This window comes from Pipistrellus hanaki, assembly GCF_964339955.1.
Source record: "Pipistrellus hanaki genome assembly, chromosome: 18".
In the NCBI taxonomy this organism is placed as follows: Eukaryota; Metazoa; Chordata; class Mammalia; order Chiroptera; family Vespertilionidae; genus Pipistrellus; species Pipistrellus hanaki.
The window spans coordinates 39543991-39557553 of NC_140520.1; the positions used below are offsets into that span (position 1 = coordinate 39543991).

At 54.8% G+C, this 13563-nt stretch overlaps 1 protein-coding gene across 5 annotated transcripts in view; it reads right to left on the bottom strand.

Annotated features, from left to right (window-relative positions):
* UAP1 (UDP-N-acetylglucosamine pyrophosphorylase 1) overlaps window positions 1-13563 on the bottom strand; it is a 30815-nt gene that overhangs the window by 3592 nt on the left and 13660 nt on the right. For 3 of the 5 annotated variants that reach the window (XM_084867087.1, XM_084867088.1, XM_084867089.1), the window contains exons 4-9: window positions 12298-12473; window positions 11096-11268; window positions 4517-4710; window positions 3680-3820; window positions 2957-3145; window positions 2092-2142 (exon numbers count right to left, since the gene is read on the bottom strand). In XM_084867087.1, coding sequence (XP_084723213.1) covers window positions 2092-2142; window positions 2957-3145; window positions 3680-3820; window positions 4517-4710; window positions 11096-11268; window positions 12298-12473 — 924 coding nt within the window. The remainder of the gene's footprint in view (window positions 1-2091; window positions 2143-2956; window positions 3146-3679; window positions 3821-4516; window positions 4711-11095; window positions 11269-12297; window positions 12474-13563) is intronic. The other 2 variants (XM_084867090.1, XM_084867091.1) reach the window with 1 other exon arrangement.

A 13563-nucleotide genomic window follows, 5' to 3' on the forward strand; every position in this document is an offset into this window, starting at 1 on the left:
TCACACGGACCCCTCTCCGCCCTGTGCTCACACGGACCCCTCTCCGCCCTGTGCTCACACGGACCCCTCTCCGCCCTGTGCTCACACGGACCCCTCTCCGCCCTGTGCTCACACGGACCCCTCTCCGTCCTGTGCTCACACGGACCCCTCTCCTCCCTGTGCTCACACGGACCCCTCTCCTCCCTGTGCTCACACGGACCCCTCTCCTCCCTGTGCTCACACGGACCCCTCTCCTCCCTGTGCTCACACGGACCCCTCTCCGTCCTGTGCTCACACGGACCCCTCTCTGCCCTGTGCTCACACGTGGCCCAAACAACAGCCCCGCCCAGTGCCGAGCCCAGTGGGCCATGCCTGGTCTTCCTCCAGCAGAGCTGGCAGCTGAATTCAAGGTACTCATGCTCATGTTCTGTTCCCAGGACCCCCATCTGCCACGCCACTCAGACCAGCCACTCTGGGTCATTCAGGTCACTCCCACCAGCTCCCTGTGACAGCTCACCACCCAGCCTCTTGATCAGCTCTAGCCCATCTTCCCCTGATTCTACTCCACAGCGCCCGCCCTCCTTCGTTTACTCAGCAAAACCATGCTTCTCGGCATCACTGCGGCCCTGCGCTGCCGCTCAGCCGGCGCGATCCCTGCTCTGGCGCATAGCTAGGCTGGGGTTCAACCCCGGTCCGTATAAAAAGAAGGCAGCCAGCCGATGCTTCTCTCTCACATGGAGGTTTCTCCCTCCCCTCTCTCAAGTCAGCAAGCACATCCTCAGGTGAAGGTGAAGACCCACACGCATGGGACTCTCCCGGAGCTGCAGGCAACGCTTGCTCTCCGCAAGAGCCCCGGGGCACCTGCAGCATCTGTGGCCTGAGTGGGCGTGGCTCTGGGGCTGATGGGAGGAAAGATGCTTTAAAGGTGGGGCGCATGGCTCTGCAGACCTGTGTCAGGTTCCATCTCGAGCCCCAGAGATCTGACGCAGACCCCTGGGCAGCTCAGGGTCACATACGCCAAACGGGAAAGTGAAGTTCCACCTGAACCTGAACCTCAGGCCAAGGGACTTGGTTTTGAACCCGAGGAACACACAGCTAGCTGAGCATGACCTCCCTCTGTACCGCAGAGAACTAAAGGGAACGGGAGAAAAGTGCCTGCACAAAGCACCTGATCAGGGAGGACTTTAAAACTTTGTATCTTAGCTGCGAGCTGGAGGGTGCTTGCAGCCGTACAATTAAGAAACGCCCACTTCTCGGGTTCAGAGCTGTGTGGTTCAAGAGAAGGAAATTTAGGGTCGGAAATCTATTTCTTTAAATAACAAAGGCAGCTGCTTCCAGACGCTGTACCCCGCCCCCCTGGTGCGAGGACGGCCGACTGGGGCTCCTAGGAGACAGGAGCTGGCTCTGGGTGTCCGCTTCCTTGGCACAGCCACGTCCCAGACCCGACAGCCCTGCCAGCCTCCGCAGGGCGAGGCGAAGGGCAGGGGGCAAGGCAGGCGACGAGGCCCCAGACCCTGCCCGGCACAGTCCCAGGGATCTCAACAACCTACCCTCCAAACCAGGCCTGCCCCCGCTGGGGTGCAACAAGCATGTGCCCCTCTCTCTAGCTACACAGACCCTGGTTTTCCAGACGCTGCCAGCACCCAAGGGCAGAGGACATGGGTCCTCCAGCCAAAAATGAACTGCTCTTAGAAGACACTTTCTTAGGAGCAGGACAGCTAGTGACTGACATGAACCCAGAGACCGAAATGGGAACTATCGGCATGAGAACCAATCACAGAACAGTGTCTGCCCCTCGGGGCCCCAAGCATGACCAGCCCTGGAGACATACCCACAGCAGACTAGGTGTCGCTGTGCCAGTGCTCCCAGCCGGGCACCTGCGCTGGCCTTACCTTCACTTGCCAATGCTCACTGCGGCTCAAACGCCTGTGGGGTCTTAGTACGGCATGCTGCCCGTGCCCAGCATGCACTGCGCTGAGTTAGTGTCCAGACCGATGCCTGCCACCAAGGAAGCAGCGCCCACCGCAGCCCGCCCCCGCCCGCGGCAGCGCTACACTAGCTCAGGGAGAAGCGCAGCCACCGACTGCATGCTGCAGGAGGCGGGATAGTTACTTGTCCACGACCCCGGCTGTGACGGCCTCGGGCTGTCCGTGCTCAGCGGTGCTGGGTGGGAATAAAGAAGCATTACTGGGCGAGCAAACCAAACACAACAGGGAGGGAACTGCAGACTCTGCCAGCCTGGAGGCAGGGTGGATGGTAAAGGATGAACAAAGGAGGGCTGAAAAACAAACTCAATGGCAGGGACAAAGCAGGACAGCTGACCCGCCCACAGGCTCACTGAGGAGATGCCCGGGGCGGCCCTTTGGTGACAGCCAGCCCAGCCTCCTGTGCTCAACAGCTCCCAGCCAGACACTCCGCCCATGGGGGGTGCGACTGACTGGCTTCGTGAGCAAGAGACCAAGGACAACAGGGCTTCCAGGGGCCAGTGGAGGTTTATCATAAAATGTAAGATTTAGCCTAAAATAACTCTGTATCCAGCTGAATAGCTCTTCACAATCTCCTGTTTCAACGTCTAAAATCCCTAACATTTCTCAGGTTGGGACTTGGGACTTGGTGCCATTCATTTCCCTTCCTGGTGCCTCTCTGATGACCTGGCGCCTCTCTGATGACCTGAGGTGGCCCTGTGTCTCATAGGAGTGGGGGTGGCGGGAGTTTTGGGGATCCCCCAGATGTGTGGGCAGTGACCTGTGGTACAGCTGCTGCTGACAGCCAGGCCCAGAGGCACACCAGAGGGGTCACCTTCCAACTACTGCTCAGTGGAGTCCTTTCACGCAAGAGACGTGTGAACACGAGGGCTTCTGCCATCTCCGTGGGGGAGCAGGCATGCCCGCACACCAGGCAGGGATCTCAGCCTTGTGGAAAGATGCAGCAGCAGCAGAAAGAGGCGGCGGCTGGCAGCGAGGCCGGGCACACTCACCGGGGAATGGCGGGCAGGCGGCAGCCATTCTCATCGATGAAGTGGCCGCCGGCGTTGAGCACCCAGCAGTGGTGCAGGGACATGAGTGCGTGCCGGGCCGTGGTGGGGTTGTCCTTGCCGTTCTGACTGTCTGCGTTCTTCAGCGGGGAGAACTCGTCCTCCCGCAGCACCTCGTACACCACAAACTTCCTGCGGGGGAGCGAAAGGAGAAGCAGCTACCCAGTAAAGCTGCTCCGCCGGCCCCGGGCCCAGCCTCACTCCCTGCGGCTCCCAGAAATAACTGTCACAGGGACTAGAAACCTTGGTGCACAAAGACCCATTAGTGTCTGTGCTGGGGAAGGAAAGGATGACTTAGGAATGTACTTGGTGGGACGGCTCTTAGCTAATGTGTCTCCTGTGTAGTCTCACTGGTCAGTTCGGAGACTGCTGGGCGAGCTACGGGGTCTAAGAACACTGGCTGTGCCACCTGCTCCCAGGCAGGAGATGCCGGAACCCAGGCCAGCTCTCTAGCGGGCCTGGCAGCCACGGAGCCAGAGCCAGGGCAGGAGAGCCAGCCTGCCGATATGAGGAACAGCCTCCGGGCAACTCGACACACTCGTGGACGGGGTTCTGACGCCATCACACGCCCGGCACTGGCGTCAGTGCGCAGAGGCAGCGTCCTGCCTGGAGGGGAAGGCAGGTTCGAAGACACTCAGCGCCTCCTGCTGGCTGTGTCAAACCTACTTTGCAAACTGGAAGATGTCGAAGACGAACTTTTCCATCTTTATCCCGTTTGGCTTGTCGGGCTCGATGAGCTGCCCCTGGGAGTCCACGTACGGAATCTTCTTCTGAGCCACGTGGTGCTGCAGCTGCGGCTCGTGAACACTGGGCAGGAGGGACACGGTCACTGTGAGTGGGAGACGCTCGAGGCCCATCGCCAAAGCACACCTCACACACCACCCCCGTCACACCAGTGCCTCCCCAGGCCCCACCGTTCACAAGCGTTCTCCTCCATGCCCAGCTCTCCCCTGGGGCCGCCAAGTGGGGACGTGAAGCACCAACAGTCAGTGAGGCAGGAGCGAGGCCACAACAGCCAAAGCCTGGGAGTCGCTGGGCACTGAGTGGATGTGAGGGCCAGGCTGACAGTGCAGCCACCTGTGCCCTTCGCTCTACAACCCGCAGGCAGGCAGACAGGCAGGCAGACGCTCCGCCTGGCCCGGCTGCCGTCACTCTCTAAGGCACCAGCTCCCGTGACTGGCACCCCCGCTGCACGTCCCGGATACTGGCTTAGCAGCTGTGGGACAAATGCGTCTCCAAAGTGCCCGGCTGTGGGAGAGACGTGTCTGTCCTGCGCTTCACCAGGCCTAGCACGCTGGCATGAGGGAAGACAAGAAAAGGGGCGACTGTGCCCTCAGCTTACGCCCCGGGAGGGGGTCCTATGGCCAGCTCACTGACCGCCAGAGCCAGGGACGTTTCCTGGGCAGAGGTGACCCCAGGAAGTGGTCGAGTTCTACAGGACTGGACTTGGGGTTATCTTCTGACTTCTCACACAACCAACATCCCAACGCCCACCCTGCGTACTTGACAATGTCCCTCAGGAAGGGCACGGTGAAGAAATGGTTGGCGATGTTCCCCGCGTTGAACAGCAGCCGTCCGTCCGGGCTCCGCCGCTGTGCCGTGGCCAGGGAGATCTCGCTGTACTCCACCACCTGGTACACCCCGTCCACGCGGCACACCACGCCCACCGGCTCTGTCGGGTTCGTCTTCTCCACCACCTGCCAGGCAGACAGCACCCGCTGCGAGCCCATCGCCATTTCCACAGCCCCGTGCACTGGCACTCACCAGGCAGGGGGGTGGCTGGCTGCAGACCTAACCGACCCTGCCCAGTCTCTGGCAGACTCCCTTCCAACTGCCCAGAGGCTCATCCTAACTGCCCGGGCCCAGCAGCTCGGGGCGCGGCCTCTGGCTGCGGAAACCGAGCCCTCGCTCCTGCCTCCAGCACGGCAGTCGGCGCTGGCAGTGCTGACTTAAGGAAGTCATTGGCTGGAGAAAAGCTGTAACTTGACTGATCTGACTCATCTATACTGAGCAGACTTTTCACACCGGGAACACACTTTTCAAAGTGCTAGGAAGCAGGCTGGGACGCTGGTGAACAGCGAAGCACATAGTCCCTTCAGCTGCTCTTTACTGTGACCTTCGGGGCCCTTCGTGTGGTCGAATCCCGACCTCCAAGCAGGTCGCTCATGGTCTCCTGAACAAGTGCAACGTTTAGATGAGTGGTGGGGGTGGGGTGGCGGGGTCAGAAGTACCGGGGAGGTGTTTTTAATGAAATACTCCCACATCTCCCTCTGATTTTCACACCCCGCCCCGCCTTTCCTCTCAGCTCCCAGCCTGAGCCATTGACAGAGGTCCATAGCTGGTTTGCAAACTTGTTTAAAGCACAGAACCTCTTCTGACAAAACCTAGCATGGCGCTGAGACCGGTTTGGCTCAATGGATAGAGCGTCGGCTTGGGGACTGAAAGGTCCCGGGTTCGATTCCGGTCAAGGGCATGTACCTTGGTTGCGGGCATATCCCCAGCAGGGGGTGTGCAAGAGGCAGCTGATCGATGACTTTCATCGTTGTTCCTAACTCTCTATCTCTCTCCCTTCCTCTCTGTACAAAATCAATAAAAATAAAAAAAACCTAGCATGGGACACAGATCAGTGTGTGTGGGGTGTGTGGGGGGGGAGGGGGGGAGGAGGGCTTCGACCTGCCCGCTGCCTCTGTTTACCAGTGACATCCCTCAAAACAAGGAGTATGCTGTTTCTGTGGATGAAAACGGAGGGGGGGGGGGGCCTTTTTCAAATGAAATGGTGATTTGGGCAATATAAAAGCCTTACTTTTTGTCTTGTGAATCTCAGAGAAATTTCATTCCCATTTATCCTCAAAGTAGCTGTGTGTGGGTAAGGATACATTAAATATTAAAGAAAGGCATTTGGGGGACATAGGCTTCTCATTCAGTTATCCCCAGTTCCGGAGATTCCTGAAATGTGTCCCCGGTGTGAAAAGTCTGCTCAGTATAGATGAGTCAGATCAGTCAAGTTACAGCTTTTCTCCAGCCACTGACTTCCGTAAGTCAGCACGGCCGGCGCCGACTGCCGCGCTGGAGGCAGGAGCGAGGGCTCGGTTCCCGCAGCCGGAGGCCGGAGCGGGCTGCCCGCTGCGTCCTTGCATTGTTTGCCCTAAAGGAGCACAGGATTCGGTGAAAAGGAACCTTCTACCCAGGAAGGGGTGGAGCTGGAGGGGACAGCACGCCAGGCACGGCCTCTCGGAGGCGCTCCCCTCCATCAGCCCTGCCTCCCACGCCCTGCCCACAGCGGGCATCTCCTTACCCGGGAGTGAGAAAAACAAACTTGCACAAGGTTTGTCTCCCAATCCCGTCTCCCTCCCACCGCACGGCAACAGGAAGCTGCACACTGCACACTGCCAGGTAGGTGTCCACCTCAGGGGGAAGGTTTACTTCCAGGACAAGACCAACCTCCAAGGACTGGAAGTCTAGATGACAAAGAACCATCTTACACTGCACTGGGGGGTGGGGGGGCGCAGCTGGCATTGTTCAGAAAGGACAGCGCAGAATTCAGAGCGGTCACAAGCCAAACCCCGAAAGCCCAGCTACAGCCATCAACCTCCAGTCCGGGTGCCGCTTTAGAAAACATGTGGGGTCAAGCCTGACAGGGAAACAGCCACAGGGGCGCCCGGCGGGCTCTGGCTCACTGAGAAGTGAGAAGAGGGACCTTGGGGACAGGTTCGGGAGCTGGCCCAGGACAAGCTGTTGCTGCCCGTTGCTCCCCTGGTTGCAAGTCTCGTAGGGTCCCTTAAAGGGTAGGAGATGTGCCTGGGGCACGGGGTTGGGGGGTGCAGGCTTGTGCTGGAAAATGATCTTTAACTCACAACGGTCCTGCCCTTTCAGCTTTGTGCAAACCACACCACCCTATAGTGCCATGGTTGGCAAACTGGTCAGCAAACTGCAGCTCGTGAGTGTGGCTCTTCCACAAAATTACCACGGCCTGGGTGAGTCTATTTTGAAGAAGTGGCGTTAGAAGAAGTTTAAGTTTAAAAAATTTGGCTCTCGCCCTGACCGGTTTGGCTCAGTGGATAGAGCATCAGCCTGTGGACACAAGGGTTCCAGGTTCGATTCCGGTCAAGGGCATGTACAGTGGTTGCGGGCACATCCCCAGTAGGGATTGTGCAAGAGGCAGCTAATTGATGTTTCTCTCTCATCGATGTTTCTAACTCTCTATCCCTCTCCCTTCCTCTCTGTAAAAAATCAATAAAAAATGTATTTTTTTAAAAAATTGGCTCTCTAAAGAAATTTCAATCGTTGTACTGTTAATATTTGGCTCTGTTGACTAATGAGTTTGCCGACCACTGCTATAGTCTGTTCTTAAGGCTCTCATTCCTTAAAAAGCTTAACTCACAAGACAGGAGCCTGGTTAGAAAGTATTGCAAAGAATGCTACTGCTGCACTGTAACTCTCCCTAACTCAGGAGGCTTTTACAACTATGTCTTGATTTTACCACAGTGAAAAGGGTGGAGGACAGATTAGTAAGTGGTTTCTGATGCCTCTAGGAACTGGATACACAGCAGCCCAGTCCCGTTTGGTTCCAGACACAGACCTGGGGGTGTGGAGAAGAGTGACTGTGAGGCCAGCACTCATTAAAGTCGGGGCACCAATCACAGCTCCTAGCTACCAGCACACGGAACTACTGTAAGAGGTTTGCTTTTATAATGTGACATGAGCCTGGCTGGCGGGGCCCAGTGGTTGAGAATTGATCTATGAACCAGGAGGTCATGATTTGATTCCCAGTCAGGGCACATGCCGGGTTGTGGGCTCAATACCCAGTGGGGAAAGTGCAAGAGGCAGCCGATCCATGATTCTCTCTCCCCATGGATATTTCTCTCACTCTCTCCTTCTCCCTTCCTCTCTGAAATCAATAAAAAAATATGTATATTAAAAATCCCATATAATAAAGATGTAATATGCAGGAGGGTGAGGCAGCAAGCTACAAGCAGGTGGCGGAGAGCCACAGGAGGGGGCAGGGCAGCAACTATGGGAGGAGGGACAGGGGGTTGGAGGGAGCTACAGGAGGGCGGGGCAGCGGGTGGAGAGCTACTGGAGAACAGCAGTGAGCTACTGGCGCTCGGATTTGTGTGCAGGGCTACTAGTACATATATAATGTGACATGACATTAAACCAAGAAGGGGTGATAGAGCCCTCAAGCCTGGAACTGACTGAGGCCTAGAGCTCAGGTGCTCATTTCTGAGGTCAAATGGGCGGACACCCCTTCCAGGTTCACACTGTAGATAGATTTTGAGAGAAAAGACATCTTTATAACAGAAAATCTCCAACCAAGGATCTGGCATGTCTGTGGCAAGCCTTCTTTTTAAACTTATGCCATCTAATTTGTTTTTGTCAGAAAGACCTTCCCTTCATGTCAATATTATAAAATTACTAGAGGCCCGGTGCACAAAATTCGTGCATGGGAGGGAGGGGTCTCTCAGCCCAGCCTGCACCCTCTCCAATCTGGGACCCCTTGGGGGATGTATGACTGCCAGTTTAGGACATCCCCTGTGGGATCATGCCTACACCAGCAGTCAGATATCCCTCTCATTCCAGGACCTCTGGTTCCTAACCACTTGCCTGCCTGCCTGATCACCCTTAACCCCTCTGCCTGCCCACCTAATTGTCCCTAACTGCCTCTGCCTGCCAGCCTGATCACCCCTAATTTGCCCCCCTGCCAGCCTGATTGCCCCTTCCTTTTCCCCTGCCAGCCTGATCACACCTGCCTTGCCTCCCTGATTGACCTTAACTTGCCCTGCTGGCCTGATTGACCCTAACCTGATCCAGCCTTTGGCCTAAGCTGAAGTCTGGCCTCCCTCTGTGGAAGGCAACCTGGCAGATCAGGGGAAGGCACCACCATTACCCCACTGCTCTGCCACTGCTAGCCTGAGCATGGGCCCTTCGCAGACGTGCCTCGGCCCTTTTGCAGCCACCCATGGCTGCCTGAGCCTCGGCTTTGTCCAGAAGATGTCCGCCCTAATTAGCATGTTACCCTTTTATCAGTATAGATTCTAATCAACAAATCAACAAACAGCAAGTGCTGGAGAGGATGTGACGAAAAGGAACCCTCTTACTCCTATGTTCACAGCAGCACAATTTACAATATCAAAGATTTGAAAACAGCCTAAGTGCCCATCAGCAGATGAGTGGATTAGAAAACTGTGGTACATCTACACAATGGAATACTACACTGCTATAAAAAAGAAGGAATTCTTATCATTTGCAACAGCATGGATGGACCTGGACAGCATTATATTAAGCGAAATAAGCCAGTTGGAGAAAGATAAATATCACACGATCTCACTCATATGTGGAATCTAATGAATAACATAAAGTGATGAACAAAAATAGAGCCAGAGACAGAGAAGCATCAAATAGGCCGTCAATCTTCAGAGGGAAGGCAGGTGAGGGTGGGAGTGTTGGGGGGTAGGGGAGGTAAAAGATCAACCAAAGGACTTGCCTGCATGCATATGAGCATAACCAATGGACATACATGAGGGGGAAGAGGTAGGAGGAAGGGCCTGTGCTGGGGGGTGGGGGAGGCTGGCGAGAGGCCAATGGAAGAAAAGGAGACTTATGTAATGCTTTAAATAATAAAGAATTTAAATAAATAAATAAAATTATTCTACCTTTTTTTTCTAACATATTTATGGAGGTTTTTTTTGTTTTGTTTTGTCTTAAATATATTTTATTGATTTTTCATAGAGAGGAAGAGAGAGGGAGAGTTAGAAACATCAGTGAGAGAGAATCATGGATCAGCTGCCTTTTGCACACCCCTTACTGGGAATGTGCCCGCAACCAAGGTACATGCCCTTGACCAGAATCGAACCTGGGACCTTTCAGTCCCCAGGCCAACGCTCTATCCACTGAGCCAAACCGGTTTTGGCTATGGAGTTTTTAATACTTTGTAATACATTTGAAATCGATTGTGGTATGAACTGAGGGAGAGACCTTCTTTTATTATCAGCCAGCAACCACATCACCCCCCACCGAGATGGGAGTCGCACACGACTCCTCCTCTGTGCACCGGGGGCGTCTGGCCGTCAATCTGCTGCCTTCTTCACCTCATATGCCACCCGAGTGTCTGACGGTCTGTCTCCAAATCCCTCCCCTCCTCCTCTCCATCCTTCTTCAATATTTCCCGGCTGCCTTTCCATGTTTATTCTAAGCTTGGGCCTAGAATGGAGTCACTGGAACTTTGATCAGGATGGTGTGATACTTTAATTTGTGAGAGCTGATACCTTTACAGATTCCCAGGAAAAGTAATATTTATATCCGTATTTTTTTAATTTATTTTTTTACTTGCTCTCCATTGTATATCCATATTTTTAAGCCTTCCAACATGTCCATTCGATTCCAAGATCTGCTGCAGGGCCTGTTTGCCTCCCTGAAGGCATGGCTCCCACGGCACCGCCCCCAACTGAAGGCTGTGACCCTCCCTCCCACTCAGTCCCTGCATGTGTGTGGCCAGCGGAGCCATCACTAATCCCACTGTCCACACCCTTCTCTGCACACCATGTCTTATTCCAGAGACTACTAGGAGTGCCTCACCCACGTCCAACATCGCTGTCTGTGCCTTCCCCACGGCCCGCAGCGGCTCAGAGGCCCGTGGATGCTCGGGCCCGGGGAGGCCCACCCTCCCAAGTATGTATTGACTGCAAACACTCACTTCTTTTTTTCTTTAAATATATTTTGTTGATTTTTTACAGAGAGGAAGAGAGAGAGAGAGCTAGAAACGTCGATGAGAGAGAAACATCGACCAGCTGCCTCTTGCACACCCCCTACCGGGGATATGCCCGCAACCAAGGTACATGCCCTTGACTGGAATCGAACCCGGGACCCTTCAGTCTGCAGACGGACGCTCTACCACTGAGCCAAACCGGTTTCGGCCACTCACTCACTTCTGATGGACCTGGCTTCTGGACCACACGCTGCCACGTTAAGAAAAGAAGTGCCCTGGAGAGAGGAACGGTTCTACAACATTCCAGTCACCCAGTAACTCTGGTCGGACTCCTGCGTGCGGCACTGGCAGGGCCTCACTGCGGAGAAGGGCCTTACCTTGGCACCACAGTCCGCTCCCTGCTGAATGCAGAATCCAATGAACCGAGGGTCGGCCACTCTCACCAGGATGTTGTCAACGCAGTAGACGTGAACACAGCCGACGCCCCTGCGCTCCATGTCGCCCACGATGTCCCAGGCAGCCAGAGCCCGGTAGAGGCCCCCATTCCCGTCTGGGAAATGAGAGAGCCCTTAGAGCACAGCAGACCCATCTGAAGGTTAGTGGGCCGCTTAGTGGGCCCAGGACAGTCAGGAGTGGTCACAGTGCACGAACAAGGCAGCCCCAAAGGCCACGCTTTCTATAGCTGCCCGTAATAATCTAGCCGGAACACACGGGGAAATACAAAATCATCCACCACACATGATGACCCACAGCTTCCGCGTGTTACTACTGTCTGTACGATTGGTGCTGACTCTGCATGTGCAGCCTGACAACGTCATCCATGTTGGAGAGAAAAATCACATGAAACTTCATGTCAAGTGACTGGTTTAAAGCCAGACTCACATGAAGGTCGGTGGTGACCTAAGCTCAGTGCTAGGAAAGCCCCGCCCTCTGACCCTGCCGCCCCGTGTCCTGTCAGCACCCTCCGCCACAACGGACTCATGATGCGGAATTACAGCACCGGGGCTCAGAACAGCGTCCTTCCCTGACTGCAAAGAATTAAGAAGAAAAAAAGAAGCCAAAAGCACCCTGTGGACACTGCTGTCTCCTTCCAGCCTCCCCTCCCCCTGCAGATCAGACAGGAACCTGCAGCCTGGCCTCCAGCTACCAGAGTCACACAGGCCCTGGCTCTGGCGGCCGCTGCGAGCGCCCTGTGCACACAGCCTGGGCCTGTGCGAGGCGGAGGCTCCCAGGGCACTGTGTGTGCAGTTATGTTTCTCGTTCTCCGGCTTCACCTACCGAGGCCGTTCCTCCCGGCCATTTAATGTCTCCTAACACTCATTTCAATGCTCTTTAAGAAGCAACAGTACAGACAAACCCTAACTCAGCCTCTGACTTCTTAAACTGGGGGGCTCACAATTTTTCTCTGGGATAAGCCCAGGTGGAGGGCGCTGCTGCAGCGGGACCTGCGCTCTGAGTGCATGCAGGCTCTCTCCAGGACAGACCTCCCAAAAAGGATCGTCATATGTAAAAGGAAGCTAAAACTCAATCACTTATGCCACTACCATTCCTCGTCACCACTCACAAGAAGGGCACAGACCTGGAGCCATGGACACCTTGCTCTTCTCCTCCAAAAGAATCTTGCCGTCAAAGCTCATGGCTGGCAGCATGCCCTGCTGGAAGAAGACGACGTTCTCCTTCTGCAGCCCGAAGTACCTGTGCTTGGTGAAGAACTCCTCTGTGGACCGCATCGTCCTGCCGCTGGTCATTATGTACCTGCAGCAGGGAGTGTCTTCTGAGACCGCGCCATCGGCTTAGGGCCCAGAAAGCCTTGCCCAGGCCCTGGGTTGATGGAAATCTTGAGAACACGTGGCTTTCCGCAGGGGAGCCTCGGCCACCACCTCCCCACCCTCAGGTAGGGCATGCCTCTCCACACCGCCGGCAACAGAGCCTGCAGCCAGCTCAAGGAAAGAGCTGGGGACTGTGAAAAGTGCCTTTTAAATTAAAAACCTGAGGACAGCAGAAACCGGTTTGGCTCAGTGGATAGAGCGCCAGTCTGCGGACTGAGGGGTCCCAGGTTCGATTCTGGTCAAGGGCACGGGTTGCGGGGGCGTGCAGGAGGCAGATGATCGATGTTTCTCTCTCATTGATATTTCTAACTCTCTATCCCTCTCCCTTCCTCTCTGTAAAAAAATCAATAAAATATATTTTAAAAAATAAATAAATAAGAACAAACCTGTGGACAAAGGGGGACACATGCTAACCTGACAAGTTCAGGGAAGAAGCTGCCGCCCCCACTCCGCGCTCCCCCTCACCCCACCCCCGCTGTTTTGCTTTCTCCCGCCTCCCTAGTCTATCACCAAAGGATTTCATTGATTTTAGTGTATAAAAATAGATAAAAAGCCACCATTTTCTGGAGCACTATCCCAATCTGTGAGGTTCTGCTTCCCAGCAATTGATAGTTTGGCTCAAATAAACTCACAAAAACTCTTTACAGGTTTTAATGTTTTTACGTTAACAAACTCATATTTTAACTGAGTAGAAAGGGGTAACTATGATACATTTCAGTGACCTGTAGTGGCTTCCTGCTAAAGTTCTGACACCTGTGGGCTCAGTCGCCTTCATGTGATATCAGGGAAGTACAGGTATACACTGTGTTGCCACAGGAACCCCCAGCCCGGGTGGCAGAGGAGGAAAATCTGAAACCAGCACCTAGAGGACACACTCAACTAAGTGACACCTGCTGAGTAGGGATCTGTCTCTTTAACATTGTGAACTCGGGCACAAGGGCTTGGGTGTGATCTAGAAGGTGACAAAGAGAAACACAACTTCAGCTGTGCAGGGCGGAGGAAGCCAACATGACCGC